Source organism: Leucoraja erinacea, chromosome 24, assembly GCF_028641065.1.
Source record: "Leucoraja erinacea ecotype New England chromosome 24, Leri_hhj_1, whole genome shotgun sequence".
NCBI lineage: Eukaryota > Metazoa > Chordata > Chondrichthyes > Rajiformes > Rajidae > Leucoraja > Leucoraja erinaceus.
This window is the reverse complement of record NC_073400.1, coordinates 22,977,881-22,996,897: the sequence shown is the minus strand read 5'-3', so window position 1 is coordinate 22,996,897 and position 19,017 is coordinate 22,977,881. Positions and strand designations below refer to the sequence as shown.

Here is a 19,017-nt window from a genome sequence, read left to right as displayed (position 1 = left end):
TCTACAGTTTGTGCCCACACACTGCAAGCTGCATTGCTTCAGATAATAATCATCGCCTCGGTTAAAAGCACCAAGTCAGTGGTTAGCATATCCTGTCGCAAACTCTACCTACATCAGGGACTTTTTATTTCCTGCAACCTTTCAAGGTTGTAGTCATCAATGTGCTCATGAAAACCCCCCCAGCAACTATCTGAATCGTTACGTCATTGCATGTCACTTAAAGTTGCAGCAGCAGCTTGTGTTCAATGCTAGTCTCATCGAGGCTGGACTTTTTTACAAACTTTGCAAAAACTAAGTATCACTTCCTCTTTTTACTTGGTCATGGTTTATCGCCATGAAAATATGTACAGCAGCCAACATTAATAACAAGCTGTTCAACCCTATCCTTAACTTAGCGGGGATGCTCTCAGCTGATGATTTGTAGATGTAGCTAGTCTGCTTGTGGAGACAGCGAACCTGGCTGCAATTGGTTAGCGTTGCGGTTAAACATGGTGGTCTCTGTCGAGTTACCCTCAAGATCCTGAGATAGGAGAAGAATCGCTGCCTTTGCAATCCCTTTCGCTTTCCGACAAGATCTGAGATCCCCCTTTCATGTGGCACTGAAAACTTAAAAATTCCCAAAAGTCCGGTGGAATAATCTGCGCTTTCAGTGAATGACGCGACAAAGTGCAGAATAAATCAAAATCAGCGGATTCTTGAGAAGGTTGATTTCCAGTTGTCTCACCTTTCATTGTTTAGTTTCACTTTTGGAGGTTCTTCATTGAGATTTTCCCACTCCATCTGCGGGCACTGTGTATAGTAGTAAAGGCTGTGCAAAGCTTCAGGCTCCCAGGAGTACGGACCCTTCTTGAAATGTAACTGAGACCCCTTGCTGTGGTACAATGCACCAAACTGGTGGAGGTAGTACATTGCATGGGAGATCAAGTGACCTACAGAATAAGAGATAGACTGTTAAAACCTCCCACCTTCTACATTTAATAATGTTGCCACCACCACAGTTCCATCAGTATCCCGGGAGCGTAATCATCACTGACCAGACACCCAACAACAATAGCCATGTAATTGGTGCCTCAACCAGAGTGGTCTAGAGTGTGGATATACTGCAGAGAGCGCATTTACCTCTTGACCTTCTCAACCCTATTCAAAGCAGGCATCTTTAAAATACAAATGATGATATTATGTGCACTGCAGGTGGTTGAAGGGTTCTGGGAGTTAGGGAGAAAGTTTCATCGTAAGGATTGATATATGTATGTAGGAAGGAACTGCAGATGCTGGTTTACACCGAAGATAGACACAAAATGCTGGAGTACCTCAGCAATTAGGACGATACATCGTTGTTCATCAGCCTCTCAGTCCTTTGAAAGACGAGGCAACAATTCTGACCTGTTCTAACAGATAATTTAGTATTGCTTAGAGATTCAATGCGAAAACAGGCCCTTTGGCCCACCGAGCCCGCACCGACCAGTGATCCCCGCACACTATCTCTTTCCTACACACACTAGGGACAATTTTACATTTATACCAAGCCAATTAACCTACAGACCTGTATGTCTTTGGAGTGTGGGAGGGAACTAAAGATCTTGGAGAAAACCCACGCAGGTCACGGGGAGAACGCACAATCTCTGTACAGCCAAGCACAAATACTCAGTATCGATGCAAGGAACCAGCTCTACCACTACACCACTATGCCGCCCATTCACATGATAATGATACATGCCCCAAAAGCCGTACATGCATTGAACTACAAGGAGGGAGGGTTGCATGTTACTGACTGAGTTCAGCGATGGTGCCCACATAAGATGCCAGCATTGCTTGTTCCAGGTTCTTCAGGTCCAAGCGGGTGTAGAGTTGCTGATGATAACGTTCCGGGTACTGGCTGAGGTACAACGGAAGGCAAGGTACACCTGAGAACACAAAAAAGTTATCAGCATTTAGTTCACGATGCAAGTTTACGATTGAAATTTGTAGCAGTTGAAATGAGATATCTCCTAAAACCGTACTTGGATCGAGTAACAGCACCCAAGGTCAGTATCGAACCCGGGTCTCAGGTGCAGCTTCTTGCAAGACAGCTCAGCCATGAACTGCTGAATACATAAGCAGGCCTCCCAGAATGGCAAGGAGGACGTTAGGAGCAACCATCTTCAGCTGGGATCTCATCCTTACTTGCAGAGAAGTGGTGGAGAATTATTATTAGCAAATTTGGCACGGCCAAATGGCCAAAGTATCTCCTTCTATTGTTTATCATCTGGCTGCTCGCTTGTAAAAAGAATGTCCAATTCTAGTCTTGAACTGAGATGGGCAATTTCACTGAGGATGTTCTAGCCACAGACTGCTCCAACATGTGGTTCAGGCAGCAGAATAACATCCGATGGTTTGGAAAGTCTACCCAGTCCAAAGTCCCAAGATCGCCAGAGTATCGGTTTTACTGTCATAGTCTTTGACACTTTCAAATCATTGCATCGCCATCACCCACATACCAACCAATTCTGTAAAATGTGTCATATCTAACATTGATAGGGTCCACCACAGTCTCACAGAAAACTTACAAAGAGAAACATAGAAAATCCATAGAAGGAAGGCAATCCTGAGGTGGAGTAAGTGTTACCCCCTCTCCTCTTCACCCTTCCAATAACTACTTTAAATCTATCGCCATGGTTTTTGATACACTAGAGAGCAGAAATGTCCGTTCCAACCCTAAGCCCCTTCTTAAATATCTACACCACAATTAAGTCTCTCTTCTGTTCGAAATGTAACAAGCCCAGCTTGTTAATGTTTGCTCACAGGCGCAGTTTCCTGGCAGCAGCCAGGTCTCACAGACAAAGCACTGCTGTCAGCCTCACACCCGCATCTCGCAATATATGCATAGGGCCTGCTATTCAACTTCTTCAGGCAGATGATCCAAAGATATTGCATGACATTTACTAGTGCACACACCCATCTCTCCTGCAGGACTGGTTGTCAGCAGCAGGTAACCCAGCAGGCATTAGGCAGAGCTGTATCATCTTTCTCCCATTAGTGGGGACAGTGTTTGGGATAGTTGCAACACCAGTTACTTTGATTGGGTGCAATGACATGGTTATATCAGTGAAGATGATTGCTCTCATAACGGATACACTCTCTCCCCCTCCACTTTTTCCGTGTTACATGGTGCTTTGAGCATGGTGATATAAAGGTGCATCTCTTATTTCCACTCGCTCTGACCACAATGCTTTCACTTGTCTCTGTCCTTTCAAATGACAATGAACTACAAGCTGGTCTGTCTCTGGTAGGAAAATAGAAAGAAGCTGGGTGGCATACTGTCACCCAATGTACCTGCCACCTACTTGGACTGGCACTGCGCACGCTCTGAGGGGCACTAAGCATGGGGTGGCACCTCACTGCAGTAGGCTGACACCAGCAAGATGCAGCTTCTTGCAAGACAGGTCAGCCATGATCTGCTGAATACATAAGCAGGCCTCCCAGAGTGGCAAGGAGGACCTTAGGACCAACCATCCATAAGATTCTATCTTCATCTGGGATCTCATCCTTACTTGCAGAGAAGTGGTGGGGAATTATTATTAGCAAATTTGGCAGGGCCGAATGGCCAAAGTATCTCCTCCTATTGTTTATCATCTGGCTGCCCTCTTGTAAAAAGAATGTCCAATTCCAGTCTTGAACTGAGTCGGACGATTTCACTGAGGATGTTCTTGCAGAGATGTTATGCCACAGACTGCTCCATCGTGTGGTTCAGGCAGCAGGAATCTTTGGGTGATAATGGCATCCTGCTAAACAGCTTTCTCTGCATCCACTGCTCCAGCAGTCTATCTTCCTTCTATTCCCTTTCCTTGTTCTCCCTGGCATGCTGAGCTCAAAGGGGGTCCACCATTGCAGTTACATCTGGAAATAACTGGGTTGTGCAGTCCGGGTTGTGTGCAATCTCTGGAGTGGATTGTGAATGCACTCTGTGCGAAGAGAACTATGCACTCACGAATGATCGATACCTTATCTTGCACTAGACTGATTTAGAGGTTGATGGAACCTTAGCTCACGAATTTTCCAGTGATCTCAGTTTAGACCAATTCAAGTGGCACTGGTCTTAGATCCCTTCTTATGCAATTTAATTATCACTGAAATACTTCAAAATTGACCCCTTCCCCCTTCACCACTTTACTGCTTTGAGAATAATTTAATTCATGGAGCCCTTCCGCCCAACTGGTTTAGTTTAGTTTAGTTCATTGTCACCTGTACCGAGGTACAGTGTAAAGGGCCTGTCCCACCAGCATGCGCGAGCGCGACCTAACGTGGTCGCTTGAGGCGTACGGCTTCGCGGGGCCAGTCCCACTTCGATCGCCAGAGCCGTATGGAGTTGTGCGGGGCTGGTCCCGGACATCGCGCGGGGCTCCAAAAAACTGACATTGTTCAAAAATTCCGCGCAGCAACGGCCTGCCGGCCCGCAGCTGCATTGATGCCGTACGCACCCCCTTGACCGGCGTACACAGCGTCTCGACGCCATATGCAGCGTCTTGACGGCGTACGCCTAGCATGTGGCGTTGCGCGATGACGTCACTGCCAGGCGTGCCGTTGCGTGATTACGTAACTGCCCGACTCCATGCGATGTCCAAATTCAGTCGGCCCGCCTCCTGCCCAGCTGATTGGTGAGTATGATGTCGGGACCAGCTGCAGACGGCCCCATGAGGCCGTACGCCTCAAGCCACAACGTTTGGTCGCGCTAGACGCATGCAATCGCATGCTGCTGGGACAGGCCCTTAAAGCCTTTTTTGTTGCGTTCTATCCAGTCAGCGGAAAGACTATACATGATTACAATCAAGCCACCTACAATGAGCAGATACCGGATAAAGGGAATAATGTTTGGTGCAAGATAAAGTGCAGTAAAGTCCGATTAAAGCTAGTCCGATAGTCTCCAATGAGGTAGATGGCAGGCCAGGACTGCTCTCTGGTTGGTAATAGGATGGTTTTGTGCCTGATAACTGCTGGGAAGAAACGATCCCTGAATGTTCATGCTAACCAACATATCCTACCTAAGCCGTGGGTCCTATATGATCCATATTCATTTGGGATCAAAACAAATCCTGTGGATCCTCTAGATATTGAATTAGTGGTTTAGCAGCAGACTCATTGTTGATCAATTAGAAACCAAACATCTACATATCTGCAGTGTGAACCTAGAGCTCCAGTCTGTGATATTGTCTACTCCAACTCAGTAAAACTGTGAAAGGTGAGAGAGAAATATCAGCCCGATATTTAACAGTACCGTACCCTGCCATTCATAAGAAATAGTCTGAAGCAGAAAGGCCTTGGTTCCCCTTTCAGTTTGCAACCATTTCAGTGATAGCTTTCCATAAATAACTTGTCTTCTGAGACTTCACTTCTAAGTTTATTCAGCTCTGCTCTCAACACATGTAGAGAAGGGGAGAGAAGGTGTGGAGACACTATTAAGAAGCCAGACAACTTTTAATAAGCTAGAGATACACAGCTGTGAAGTTTAGCGAGCATTTCACATTACCGGTTGCTTTTCCTTGGTTCTGAAAACTCGTGCTTACGTTTTTTTCACCCCAATGAGCCAATTAAAATGCCCGGTCAGCAAAGGAGATTACCTACAGCTACCTTGACTACCTACAATGACATGGCGACTACCACTGCACTACGAGTTCAAAAGTATCGATTTTCTCCACGCCGACTAATTTTTACTCTGTGAAAATTTTTAAGCTTGTTGAAACATTTTCCTCGACCAAACTGAGGCCACGAGTAGTAACCACTATGCGGGAACTCCTCTCGATCATGAAGGAGACTTACCAGTGACCACCTACGACCATGTGTCGACCATGCGGTGAACGCAAACTCTCCTAAACTCGATAAATAAGGTTGCCATAGTGGGACAGGCCCTAAAAGCAGCAACTCTACAGCCATCGTGACCGCCCGCTTAGTAACGTTGAATACAGGGTGGAGTGGATAGAAGCAGCCTCTTTCAAAGAGATGAATTCTTGCAATACTCTCCCGTGGGAAGCAGGGCTGGTTGCTTCACTTCTTATCTCACATGCTGGTGTAGCTGGATAGCAGGAGAATTGGAGGATATGAAAGGTGAAAGGTGGGGGGGGGGGGGGGGGGGGGGATATTGGGGAATGGAGGGTTGGCTGGAGTTGATAGAAATCCAATGGAGAAAAGAGACTGGTTTAGACATGGATGACACTGGGTAGGTAGTAGAGCTGCTGCCTCACAAACCCAGAGACCTGGGTTTGATCTCAACTACGGGTGCTGTCTATTCAAAGTTTGTAAGTTACCCCCATGGCCGTGGGGTTTCTCCGGTTTCCTCCCACATTCCAAAGACTGGTTTGTACATTAATTGGCTTGGGTAAATGTGTAAATTGTCCCTAGTGTGTCGGATAGTGCTGGTGTATGGGAACCGTTGGTCGGCCTGGACTCGGTGGGCCGAATGGCCTGTTTCCACACTGGATCTCTAAACAAATAAACTAAACCTAGGTTCAATCTTGACCTCGGATGCTGTCAGTTTGCACGTTCCCCCTGTGACGGCATGTGGGTTTTCTCCGGGTGCTCCGGTTTCTTCTCACATAGAAACATAGAAACATAGAAATTAGGTGCAGGAGTAGGCCATTCGGCCCTTCGAGCCTGCACCGCCATTCAATATGATCATGGCTGATCATCCAACTCAGTATCCCGTGCCTGCCTTCTCTCCAATGAACTGGCCTCAACTGTGGCAGAGAGTTCCAGAGATTCACCCTCTCTGTGTGAAAATCACATCGCAAAGACGTGCAGGGAGTGTGTAGGGAGTGGATGCGCAAGTGGGATAAGGTTGAACTAGTGTGAACAGGTTGTCGATAGTCGGGACGGCTGAAGTGCATGTTTCCACGCTATATCTTTACTACATGAAAATAATTAAATGGACATCAGGGGACGTTGCTTTGCTATTTGAGTCTATTGACTGTTCGGCCTGTATTACAGTTCATGGCCTGAAGGTGATTTGTGCATCAAAACCAGAGATCGCTAGTAAACAAGTTGTTTTTTTTGTCACTGACTACAACTTTCTTGTCCTCTTTTGAACTCTTCGCAGGAGAAAGCGCTCGAAACATTCAGTGAAGTTCTGCAGCCCCAACAAGTCAGAGTTGTTTCCATTATTAATTATTTGTAATCTCCACAATGTATGATTATTGTTGCCTAATCCCCTGAGGTAAGAGAACAGGGTGGCAGCATGACATTCCCATTTATATGAAATATCAGATCTGAAGAAGGGTCCCGACCCTCAACATTGCCTGTCTCTGTCCTCCAGAAATGCTGCCTGATTGCTGCCCGAGTTATTCCAGCACTTTTATTTCCATTTGCAACTCCCTTCGCGATCCCTCCCTCAACTTGTTGTTTAAAATAAAATGTTTAAAATGTCCAGCCCTTTTCAATGTTCTGATGTTATTGTGTTTATTGTGCAATCTTTGGATCATGACTGAACCATGATATCAGCCGAGTGCCAGGAAAGTGTAAAGCAAAGTGCTGGGAACTATGCCTGATGATGTGCTTCCTGATTTCATTCATAAACCACCGGGCTTTCATTTATTGTGAAAGACAGCATTAGAACACAACAAATATTTTTCTATCCTTTTAAATTATTTTTACATTTGGAACATATTTACTCAGTCATGTTGGCCTGTCTCATTCCCATAACTGTTCTTCTTTTGTGAGGCTTAGATACAGTGCTATTTAAACTTAGTTTAAATGAAGAGTTACTGGAAAATGGTGGAGACTTTGGTTATAGGTGAAAATTCTCTAATCACCTGAGGCCTCATGTAGTACATTCCACATGTTCAATAAAACAGATTGCTCTCTCATACCACTACATCGCAGCATTGTCTCCAGGCTCTCCAGTAATCACTGAAGGCAGCATTACTGCACATAATCAATTCCTGGACTGTTACCCAACACAGTTGGACCAGATTTCACAGCCATCAATTCCATGCAAAACAAAACCCCATTGTTTGACCTAGGAGAGTACTGGGATTTGGTGATGCACAGACTCAAGTAGTTCTGGTTCACAAGCTGTGCAAAGGGCTGCTTGGTCCTTTTAGTGAGGAACCTGTACATTATTTGATGTTGAAGAATGGTCTGCAGAGGCAGCGGCTGCTTTTCTGCATTACAGCGCCAGAGACCTGGGTTTGATCATGACTACGGGTGCTGTCTGTATGGAGTTTGTACATTCTCGCTGTGACTGAGTGGGTTTTCTCCGGGTGCTCCGTTTTCCTCCCACACTCCAAAGACCCACAGGTTTGTAGGTTAATTGGCTTCAGTAAAATTGTAAATTGTCCCTAGTGCATAGGATAGTGTTAATGTACTATGGTTGGGTGTTGGTTGGTCGGCGCGGACTCGATGGGCCGAAAGGTCTGTTTTTGCGTTGTATCTCTAAAGTTTAAAGTTTAAAGTCTAAAGACTGTTAACGAAGTGCCTATAAGTCTGGACTGCTTAAGCATCCAGGAACGGTCACTTGCATAGTCAGTGCTATACTCAAGGGTGATCTGCCTTCAGCGGAAATGCTTCAGTAAACAGCATTATATTGCTTCACACACTGGAAACTATTGCACTATCACCAGCAATCTTCCGGCACTCTATTATCAGAGCAGTGGGTATTCTACAACAGGGGCCATCTCTGATCCAGTCCTAGTCCCAAGCCTGATGTTGCTGTCACGCTGTCCCCTTTAGCATCAGTCAGCAGCTTATGCATTGCAATATTTTGTTCTGTTAGTGATTCAATCCTTTGTTCGAGACGGCTAAGATTGTGAGTGAGAAGAGTTTATTACCCCAGTTGCTTATCTTCTTACTCTCAGTAGTCAGTCAGAGTTTGACTGGGCCTTTACATACTCAGGCATACCAAAATATTACACAAGAAAGACAGGAGAATTACTTAACTTATCTTAATCAACCACAGGATACTTAACCCCTTCAACTCTGACAGTATTCACCATAAGTTAATAATTATTTTCTTCAAAGGTTAGCTGCATTTAAAGAAATACTGGGCGAAACAGTTCTCATGGCAAAAGGAGGAAGGTGTTCTGTTTATAGTCATGAAGTCATACAGTGTGGTAACAGGACCTTCAGCCCAACTAATCCACACTAACCAACATCCCCATCTACACTAGTCCCACCTCCAATTGCACCTCCCCTGCCTGCTGCAGCAGTTCCAATTGCAATACCAATTGGCCCTCCCCCTCCTGTTGAAGCACTTGCTGTGATATCCCATTGAGGTGAAAAGTTCAGAGTGTTCCTGTCTTGCAACTTTGTTTTGAAGTGTGTTGGAAGCTGATAGGAAGGAGCAGCGAATCAAAAGGCAGAAAGGCAGCCGGACACCCAGCGGCAGGCAGCAGCCACACAGTTTTAATATATAATAGATAGATGATAGTACATTTCAGACAAATATTTTGTACAAATGTACCCATAGCCACAATATGCACCAGCAAAAACATTGCCCATCAGTTCTTTAAAAAGGACTGTCAACTTTGAATGTCACTGTTTCAAGCTGTGATATTAATCGCAACGAATAAAAGACGTACATTCTACATCCCACCTCCTTCGGTCCATAGTTTTCACTCTTGCACCTCGGACGCTGTAACCTTGGAAGGGATACAGTGCTGATTTAACCTTTTGTTTAGAGGATTGACGGTGATGGGGTAGAATGAGACTGAGACTGACCCTGACCCCCCCCCCCCCCCCCCCCCCCCCCCCCTCCCTCCTCAATCTTCGCCTCAGTCTGAAGAAGGGTCTTGATCCAAAACGTTACCTATTCCTTTTCTCCGGAGATGCTGCCTGACCCACTGAGTTACTCTAGCATTCTGTGTCCATCTTCACAGCTCTTCATTTTGTATCCATCTTCACAGATTGAGTACAAAATTGTTTTACGTAGAAACATTTCACTGCTATTTTGCAGTTGCAGCTGCAGCAAAATAAACGAAGAAATTGCATGGAACTCAATTTGGTTAATTTGAAATATTTGTATACCATTCTTCCCTTGAAAAAGCTGAAAGGGATTTCGAGTGATTACAATTCAAAAACACATAGAGAAACAGAAATACATTATGCAAACCTGGTCAACAGGCTCAGACTTGTCTGATGGGTTGGGAAGTATTCCTAGGCTACTTGGTCTAGATTACAAATTTGCTCCCACAGATGTGATAAAAAAGCTCCTCTATACATTCCGCATCAATTCCAGGCCCACTCTCTTTCTAGTTCCCCATGAAACTCATTTTTCCCTCTTCTCTCTCCCCTTTCTATCTGTCTCTCTCTCTCTTTCCCATCAGTCCCTGGCTTTGGTGAAAGAGAGGTTTCTGTGTGTGAGGTGGTTCCGATCATCAGCCGGCCGGTGTGTGTTCCCCCCCTCTGGGCAACCTACTCAACTCCTCGTGTTTAAGAGGGAACTGCAGATGCTGGAGAATCGAAGGTCTGAAGAAGGGTTTCGGCCCGAAACGTTGCCTATTTCCTTCGCTCCATAGATGCTGCTGCACCCGCTGAGTTTCTCCAGCTTTTTTGTGTAACCTACTCAACTCCTCTCTCTTCTGTGTGATTCCCCATTTCCCTCTCCACCTCTTCCAATCCCACCCTTCTCCCTCCCCAACCTCTCTCTCTCTCTCTCTCTCCCCCCCTCCCCCCACCTCTTTCCTCTCCATCCCCTCTTCTCTTTCTCCCCCCTTACTCCCTTCCTCCCACATCCACTTTATCTTTCCTCCACCTCCTCTTTCTCTCACTACCTGTTTCCACTACTCCTCCCCCCTCTCCCTCCACACACACTCTCTCTCTCTCTCTCTCTCTCTCTCCCATTTTCTCATTCTGTACCTTCTCTTGATTTTCCTGTTCGTACTTTCACAACTATCCTGTTCTCGTGCGCACTATCAGCAAGCCCACCAATAGTTTCTCAGGACTACATGAACAACAATCTTTTAACAGGGCACATTTCTGCTGACTGAGAAATTCTGGTTGGGCGTTCCAGGAATTTTGCCAGCAATGATGAAAGAATGGCAAAATTATTTCCATCACAGAATACTGCGAGGCTCAGACAGGAATTTGGAAACGATGGTGATCTAATGTGCTCATTGTTTATCGAGGCTACAGATTTGGGAAGCGCTGTGTCTTTATTACATTCAGTCATTATGTTGTACAGTATACCCTCATTATGATGGGCCATAAGGGTGGGGGGGGGGGGGGGGGGGGGGGTTGGTGTCTGTTATTGTCGATTATCCAATACATTCGACTAAGATATTATCATGTTTAAGAAGCAACTGCAGATGCTGGAAAATCGAAGGTAGACAAAAATGCTGGAGAAACTCAGCGGGTGAGGCAGCATCTATGGAGCGAAGGAAATAGGCAACGTTTCGGAGGTCGAGACCCTTCTTCAGACTGATGTGGGGGTGGGGGGGGGGAGGGGCGGGAAGAAGAAAGGAAGAGGCGGAGACAGTGGGCTGAGGGAGAGCAGGGAAGCGAAGGAGAAAGCAGGGACTACCTGAAATTAGAGAAGTTAATGTTCATACCGCTGGGGTATAAACTGCCCAAGCGAAATACGAGGTGCTGCTCTGTCAATTTATGGTGGTCCTCACTCTGGCCATGGAGAAGGCCCAGGACAGAAAGGTCAGATTCGGAATGGGAGGGGGAGTTGAAGTGTTGAGCCACTGGGAGATCAGGTTGGTTATTGAGAACCGAGCGGAGGTGTTGGGCGAAGCGTTCGCCAAACCTACGCTTGGTCTCACCGATGTAGAGCAACTGACACCTAGAGCCGCGGATGCAAAAGATGAGGTTGGAGGAGGTGCAGGTGAACCTCTGCCGCACCTGGAAAGACTGCTTGGGTCCTTGACTGGAGGTGAATCAAGGGGGGAGGTAAAGCGACAAGTGTGTCTCTGTGCCAGCAGAGGGGGTGGTTTTGGTGGGAAGGGACGAATTGACCAGGGAGTTACGGAGGGAGCGGTCTCTGCAGAAAGCAGACATGGGAGGAGATGGGAAGATGTGGTCAGTGGTGGGATCCTGTTGGAGGTGGTGAAAATGTCAGAGGATAATTTGTTGTATGTGACGGCTGGTAAGGTGGAAGGTGAGGAACAAGGGGGGCTCTGCCCTTGTTACGAGTGGGGGGGATGGGGAGTGAGATCAGAGTTACGGGTTACCCTGGTGAGAGCCTCATCTATAGTAGAAGAGGGGAATCCCTGTTCCCTGAAGAATGAGGACATCCCCGATGTCCTGGTGTGGAACTTCTGATACTAGGTGCAGATGCGGTGGGATTGGGAGTAGGGGGATGGAGTTCTTAAAGGAACCAGGGTGGGAAGAAACATAGTCCAGATAGCCATGGGAGTCAGTGAGTTTATAGTAGATGTCAGTCAGTAATCCATCACCTGCGATGGAGATAGGGAATAAAACATAGTGGTCCAGGTAGCCTGGATGGTAGAAACAAATGCAGTTGCAGTGAGTTTACTAGAACATATTGGGACTGTCGGTCGGCAGGACTTCCATCACTGTTTCTGCGTATGGTTAGGTTATATGGTTAGGTTGCCCAAATGGTAGGCCTCATCAAACAAAATTACAGGACCAATTTGGTCCCCAAAGGTGTCCATTTGCGGTGCTGGCTATTATAATTTTGGGACAGAGAAAACATTGATATAGTTCATTAGAAACAAATGCAGTATACCTGGCACTGTGCCCAAAGAGCAGGGGAGCAGCCCATCGGCTGCAGGGGAGGTGCTGCAGAGCTATCGTAAGAACGGCAAGCAGGTATATTGGTAGGATGGATTTTGTAAATAGTACACAAATGTTGAAAGAAGCTGCAACAGAGCGGGATTATGTCCAGGGTTTATTAGCAATGTGAGCCAAATGGGGTGCTGTACTGTTCTATGTTTAAACAGAGGCAGCCATTGATGGGCAAATATCTGGTCTGTCTAATGCTAAAAAATATGACCAAAAATATGAAGCATAATATCCAAACGATGAGAAACTCTAGAGGTCCATTTACAGCGAGGGGGTTTCCCACTGCTTTTTTTTTGTTTACTGAACAATTTGATGCCCAAAACAATTACTTTTGTCCTATTGTGCTTCTTCATCGGACTACAAAAATTATATATCACCACATGGGGGGGGGGGGGGCAGGATTTTAGAGGTGATTAGGTGGGGAATGGCCAAAAAAAGGTTGGGAACCACTGCTCTAGAGGTCAGAGTCAAGGGTCTAGTGAGGTCTTGAGCCTTGATTCAGCAGAATGCAGACTTGGCTACAATGAGTGATTCATCACATTTCCAGCATTGTTGCATTATGGCCAAACAATTTAGTGGCTGTTTTCATTGCAGCGCACCGTTTCGTAACATCACACGCAGTGAGCAGAAATGGTTTCTGTGATAACAATGCAGGCTGTGGCACAGTGGCAGAGATTTCTGGCACATCTTAGGAGGCATCACAGTGTAAATGCCAAGATGTTTTCAGTAATTGGAAGTCCCAAACAGGGGACATAGTCGCAAGATGAAGTGCCAGCCAAGATGCCAAAACAATTATTGGAGATTCTCAGACTATCCTTGGTCAGACTTTACTGGACTTTATCTTGTCTTGGAGCGTTTTAACCAAATTTATCTTGTCCTAAACATTATTCCCTTCATCGTGTATCTGTACACTGTGGATGGCTCAATTGTAATCATGTATAATCTTTCCACTGACTGGTTAGCACTCAACAAAGGTTTTTACACTGTACTTTGGTACACATGACAATAAACTAAATTAAACTACTCACAGAAGGCAGAGAATCTCTAGAACTCTTCACCCCAGAAGTTGTAGAGGCATGTAATGTCACCCGCACCCAATCTACTTTGCATAAAACGCACAAGAGAACAATATGTGCGGTTTATATAAATAATACTTGTGCAACTTATAACCAGGAACATATTGCTTGTCAAAACAACTCTTCCTGTCATTGCACAAAGAAGTGTCCTATGAAACAGAGTACTTAACATGGATTTTATTAGATAGACTGGGTATGTGCCCAGACATGCTCCTGCTCCTTCCTGCTGACTTAGTTTGAAATATAATTGGGACCAAATGACAAAGTAACAGGTGCAAGCCCAAGGAAACACACAACCAATAGTATTAAAACTCTAGGAGCCTGCATCGAACTGTGAGATTATCCTGGAAAATTCTCTTTCCAAGTAAACTCCCAACCTCTACCCAAGATATCCAAGAGATATCTTACTCTTGAAATGTACCCAGGAGTCTCTCAAAGGGTAAGAAGCAAACCCCGTGCATGTCTTAACAACCCAGATAAAAGAACAGCAAAAGCATCAAAATCTACTGAAACTCCTTAACATTTCTATTAAACTTGCATTGAGCTAAATATTTATCTCTCCACAAATTTTGCATGACTTACTAATTCCAGCATTTTTTAAATTTTAGATTTCTAGCATTTTGCAGATCTTTACATTGCTTTCAATTATTTTGGGGGGGGGGGGGGGGGGGGGGGGGTAACATGTGTGGATACAAGTGATAGTACTCAAGGTGTGTCAAGAATGCTTTACTGTCATATGTCCCCAAACGAAACAATGCAATTCTTACTTGCAGCAGAACAGATGTGTATCTCCGCTCTTGGTCAGGTCAGCACTGCCATTGGGACTTCACTATATTTTATGTTTGTTGTCCTGGACAATAATGATCTCGCCTCAAATATGAGAACGCCGGGAACGTCAGAAACAGTTCAGCGGGTCTGGGAGCATCCGAGAAATCCCAGCAAGGATCTTCGAGAAATCCCAGCAAGGATCTTCGGTCTGTAAATCTTTATCATTCGCCCTCTCCTTAGCAGTTCCGCCTAGCCCGCTGAGTACTCTCAACATTTTCTGTTTCCGATGTCCACAATTTCCGGTTGTTTATTTTATGTTATTAACTCACAACAACCAACGACCCGAAACTTCACCCATCTCTTTTCTCCAGAGATGCTGCCTAATTCACCGAGTTACTCCGGCGCTTTGGTATCTATCTTCGGTATAAATTCGCATCTGTAGTTCCTTCCTACACCACCAACACCTTATCTCCTTGTGTGTGGGACCCTTCCTAATTTGCGATGAAAGTCCATTTGCAGCGGATACTTTGCAATGGACGTTAATACTTGCAATGAACTTTAATGCTTTAAAAAACGACACTTCCATACAACAAATGGGAGTACCATCTTCTGTGTGTACTTACCATATGCGTTTTTCCCGCAGATCAGATGGTCATGGGCCTGAAATAGCCCCCAGAGATCTGCATCGCTGCCGATGACTAGGTCCAATGCCTTATCCAGGGCATCGGGCAGTTCCTTCCCTCGGCTCCCCAGGTTGTCCACCAACCTCAGGTACATCTGCTCCAGGATGTTCTGCAGACAGGCTGTCATGTAGACGGCTGCGTGCTCGTGGATGCGATTCGACAGCTTGCTGTCCACCATCCATCGAAAGAAGCGTCCCACCGAGAAGATGAGGTTGCACTGGGAGCTCTTGCTCCTGTTGAGTTCCTCCCTGCAACTCATGTTGTACACGGACAAAGCCCTGACCGCAGCCGCCATGCAACTTTCCGATAGGGACCAGGACAAGACGAGCTGGGCGGCGCTTTGGACTTCGTGTTTGCTGCACTGGGCGCTCATCAGACTGAATCTCTGCGCCTCTCTGGCGAGGCGAACCAAAGTCCTGCTTAGGTACGTAGAGAGTTTCTTAACCAGGGCGCCGTCCACGGCGCACCTTTCTCCGGGTCTGCATAGCCTTAACACATCTTCAACCTCTCGCTCGGTCCAGGGGACATCTTCCAAATGAGGCAGTTTGGGATAACAGTCCAGAGGCTCCAGAGTCTCGGCGCCCTCTGCCAAGCCGGTGTCCAAAGTATCACAGCTGTCCATGTGTGTCTTGTTCGCAGTCCCGGGATAGGAACGCCAGGTACTTCCCGAGTGAGACAGGGACAAGCAGGATGATCTACACGAGGTGGCGGCTCCTCCATAACCAGAGTCCAAAGTCAAGTTCTCGAAGTTCCTGGCCGGTAGTTTCTGGAAGGCGGACATGGCCAGGAAACGAAGCGGCCGCTCCCGCTGTGGAGTCAGGGCGACACGTCGGTTACCCTGCCCTGTGTTCGGTTAGCCCAGACCTGAGACCTCGCTCTGTACAAGTTGTGACTCGGCTTCCTGACCCGGCCCCTTCAAACTTAGAGGACGGACTGAGCGAATCAGCCAGGTTCCAACCCCCTCGATCCCGCCCTCTTTCTCCCGTCTATCTCCGTGAAACACACCTCCCCATCTCGACAGCGTCCGACGTGTGTAAAGTCATCACCTGACAGGTGAGCAAGAATCAACAGGGAAACGTGTCACACTGGGAAGCAGTCCCAGTGCTGGAGAGAGCAGGGAGTCATCGGGGATAGAGTGTGATCACGGTTAGGTAGAAACACGCAGATGCTTGTTTACAAAATCGGATACAAAGTGCAGCGGCATCTCACTGGTCAGGCAACATCAATGGAGAACATGGATAGTTAACGTTTCGGGTCGGGACCCTTTCAGACTGATGAATCTCCACCTTCTCCAGAAATGCTGCCTGACCCGCTGAGTTACACCAGCACCGTGTGATCGTGGACAGGACAGGACAGGGCAGGGTGAAGGGAGGGTGTGTGATCCAGGACTGGTTAAAGTTTATGGTTAATCTTAGTCTCGAGGATTATCTCAATCTAGGGTCCAACATTCCACCACTTTGCCCATTGTTTGTGGCACATTTCTCCATTGCTGGGGGACACAGACAGACAGACTGTCACTGATCACAACTGTTTATCCATCCCGGTACAGTGACAGAGATGGACAGGATGTGTGGTCTAGGGACAGACAGAGTGTGTGCCCTATGGATAAACAATGTGTGGTACAGGGATGGGCAGTGTGTGTACAGCTAGCTATAGAGTGGGTCTTATGGATAGACCGAATGTATGGTGAATTGATGGACAAAATGTGTGTTCCCCAGGGATGGACAGAATATGTCCCAGAGATGCACTGTGTGTGTGTCCCATGAATGGATAGTTTGTGTGTCCCAAGCGTGGACAGAGTGTGTGCCCCACGGATGGAAGGAGTGTGTATCCCAAGTATGGACAGTGTCCCAGGGATGGACAGTGTTTGATCCAAAATGGAAGAAACGGACAGTCGGCAGAAATAGACAGTTTGTGTCACAAGTGTGGGGAAAAAAGGTGTGACTCAGGCATGATCACATAATCAGATCATGTAATAAACAGAATATATTTATCAAGGGATGGACAGAGGGCATGACTAAAGAACGGGAGTGTACTTTTGTACTTTTTTAGATAAAGAAGTGAAACCTGTACATAGTACTCTAGATGTGGTTTTACCAAAGCCCTGCACAGGCCCTACCCAGGTTACAGCAGGGTTCTGTTACTGAGAACCTTCATAACCCAAACAATTTGCAAGTTGGAAATGTGGAATAGGATTCATAAAATGGACATCAACGTGTTAGCTGGAATATATTTTTCCCGGGTCTGTGTAAGAGAGAACTGCAGATACTGGTATACCCGAAACGTCTCCCATTCCTTCTCTCCAGAGATGCTGCCTCACCCTCTGAGTTAATCCAGCATTTTGTGTCTACTTTCTTCCTGGGTCTGATGTGGCAATATTTCAACTAGTATCAAGAACAGTCACTTGCGGCCCTGCAGTAGCCGGCAAATCCATCATGCTCATCTCCCAATTTCACCTTCATATGTATGGGCTGAACACAAGACCAGCTTTTCTAAGAGACATTGCTGGAGTAATTCAGAGGGTCAGGCAGCATCTCTGGAGAAAAGGAATAGATGATGTTTTGGGTCAAGACTCTGCTTCAGACTTTTCTAAACTGACGACAACCGGTATAGTTGTAGCAAGATTGCCTTACCTTTATATTCCATTGATTTTATCCAAAAAAATATATATTATGCATTTCAATTTACATCATGTTTTCAGAGTCATAGTTGGCTTACTGGGCCAATCCCATGTGCCTGCATTTGGCCACACCTCTCTAAACTCTTCCATCCAAATATCTGTCCGAATATCTTTGAAAAGTTGTAATTGTAACTGGTTCTACAGCTTCCTCTGGCAGCTCATTCCAGATATGGATAATCTTCTCAGTGATATAGTTGCTCTTGAGGTCTCTTTTAAATCTCTCACCTTAAACCTATGCCCTCAAGTTTTGGAAATCTGTACCCTGAGAAAAAGACTGTGACCATTCTCTTCATCCATACTGCTCATAATCCTGTGCACCTCAATAAGGTCACCCATCAACCTCCTGCACTCCAGAGAAAAAAGTCCTGACCTATTCAACCTCTCCCTATAACTCAATCCTGCATGCCCCGGTAACATCCTGGTAGATCTCTTCTGCACCCTTCCCAATTTAATTATATCTTCCTATAGCTGGACAACTAGAGTACTCCAATTGCACGCAGTACTCCAATTGTGATCTTACCAATGTGACGTCCAGCAACATCATGTTTAAGAAGGTAGACAAAACCTTTCATTTTCCAGCATCTGCTGTTCCTTCTTAAACATTTTGTCTACTTCACTGCGAAGTCTCCTCAAGGTAAGTCTACTTTGAAGAAGTTCTCCTCCTCTCTAGTTTCTCCAGCTACATCAAGATGCCCCAACCTTTGCATGCAAGTCAAGTCAAGTCAAGTCAAGTCAATACCCTTCCCAATGAAGGCAGGTATGCCAAAGGCCTTCATCACCACACCTGTAGTTTAGTTTAGAGATGCAGTGTGGAAACAGGTCCTTCGGCCTACCAACTGCGTGGGGACCATTGATCACCTGACCACTAATTGTACATTATCCCAGTTTCGCATCCTACACACTAGGGTCAATTTACAGAAATCAATTAACCTACAAACTTGTCAGTCTTTCGAATGTGGAAGGAAACCGGAGCACCCGGAGAAAACCCACACAGTCACAGGGAGAATGTACAAACTCCATACAGAAAGAACCCATAATCAGGATCGAACCGAGGTGTCTGGCGCAGTAAGGCAGCAACACCACTGTTCTGTCCTCTCTC

At 46.1% G+C, this 19,017-nt stretch overlaps 1 protein-coding gene across 3 annotated transcripts in view; it reads right to left on the bottom strand.

Annotated features, from left to right (window-relative positions):
* LOC129708787 (ankyrin repeat and BTB/POZ domain-containing protein 3-like) overlaps positions 1-17,969 on the bottom strand; it is a 41,216-nt gene extending 23,247 nt beyond the window's left edge. For 2 of the 3 annotated variants that reach the window (XM_055654755.1, XM_055654754.1), the window contains exons 1-3: positions 15,179-17,968; positions 1,773-1,904; positions 725-929 (exon numbers count right to left, since the gene is read on the bottom strand). In XM_055654755.1, the coding sequence (XP_055510730.1) occupies positions 725-929; positions 1,773-1,904; positions 15,179-16,019 (1,178 nt within the window). In that variant the 5' untranslated portion in view covers positions 16,020-17,968. Of the gene's footprint in view, positions 1-724; positions 930-1,772; positions 1,905-15,178 lie in introns of all 3 variants that reach the window. The other variant, XM_055654756.1, reaches the window with a different exon arrangement.
* Positions 17,970-19,017: the final 1,048 nt, after the last annotated feature.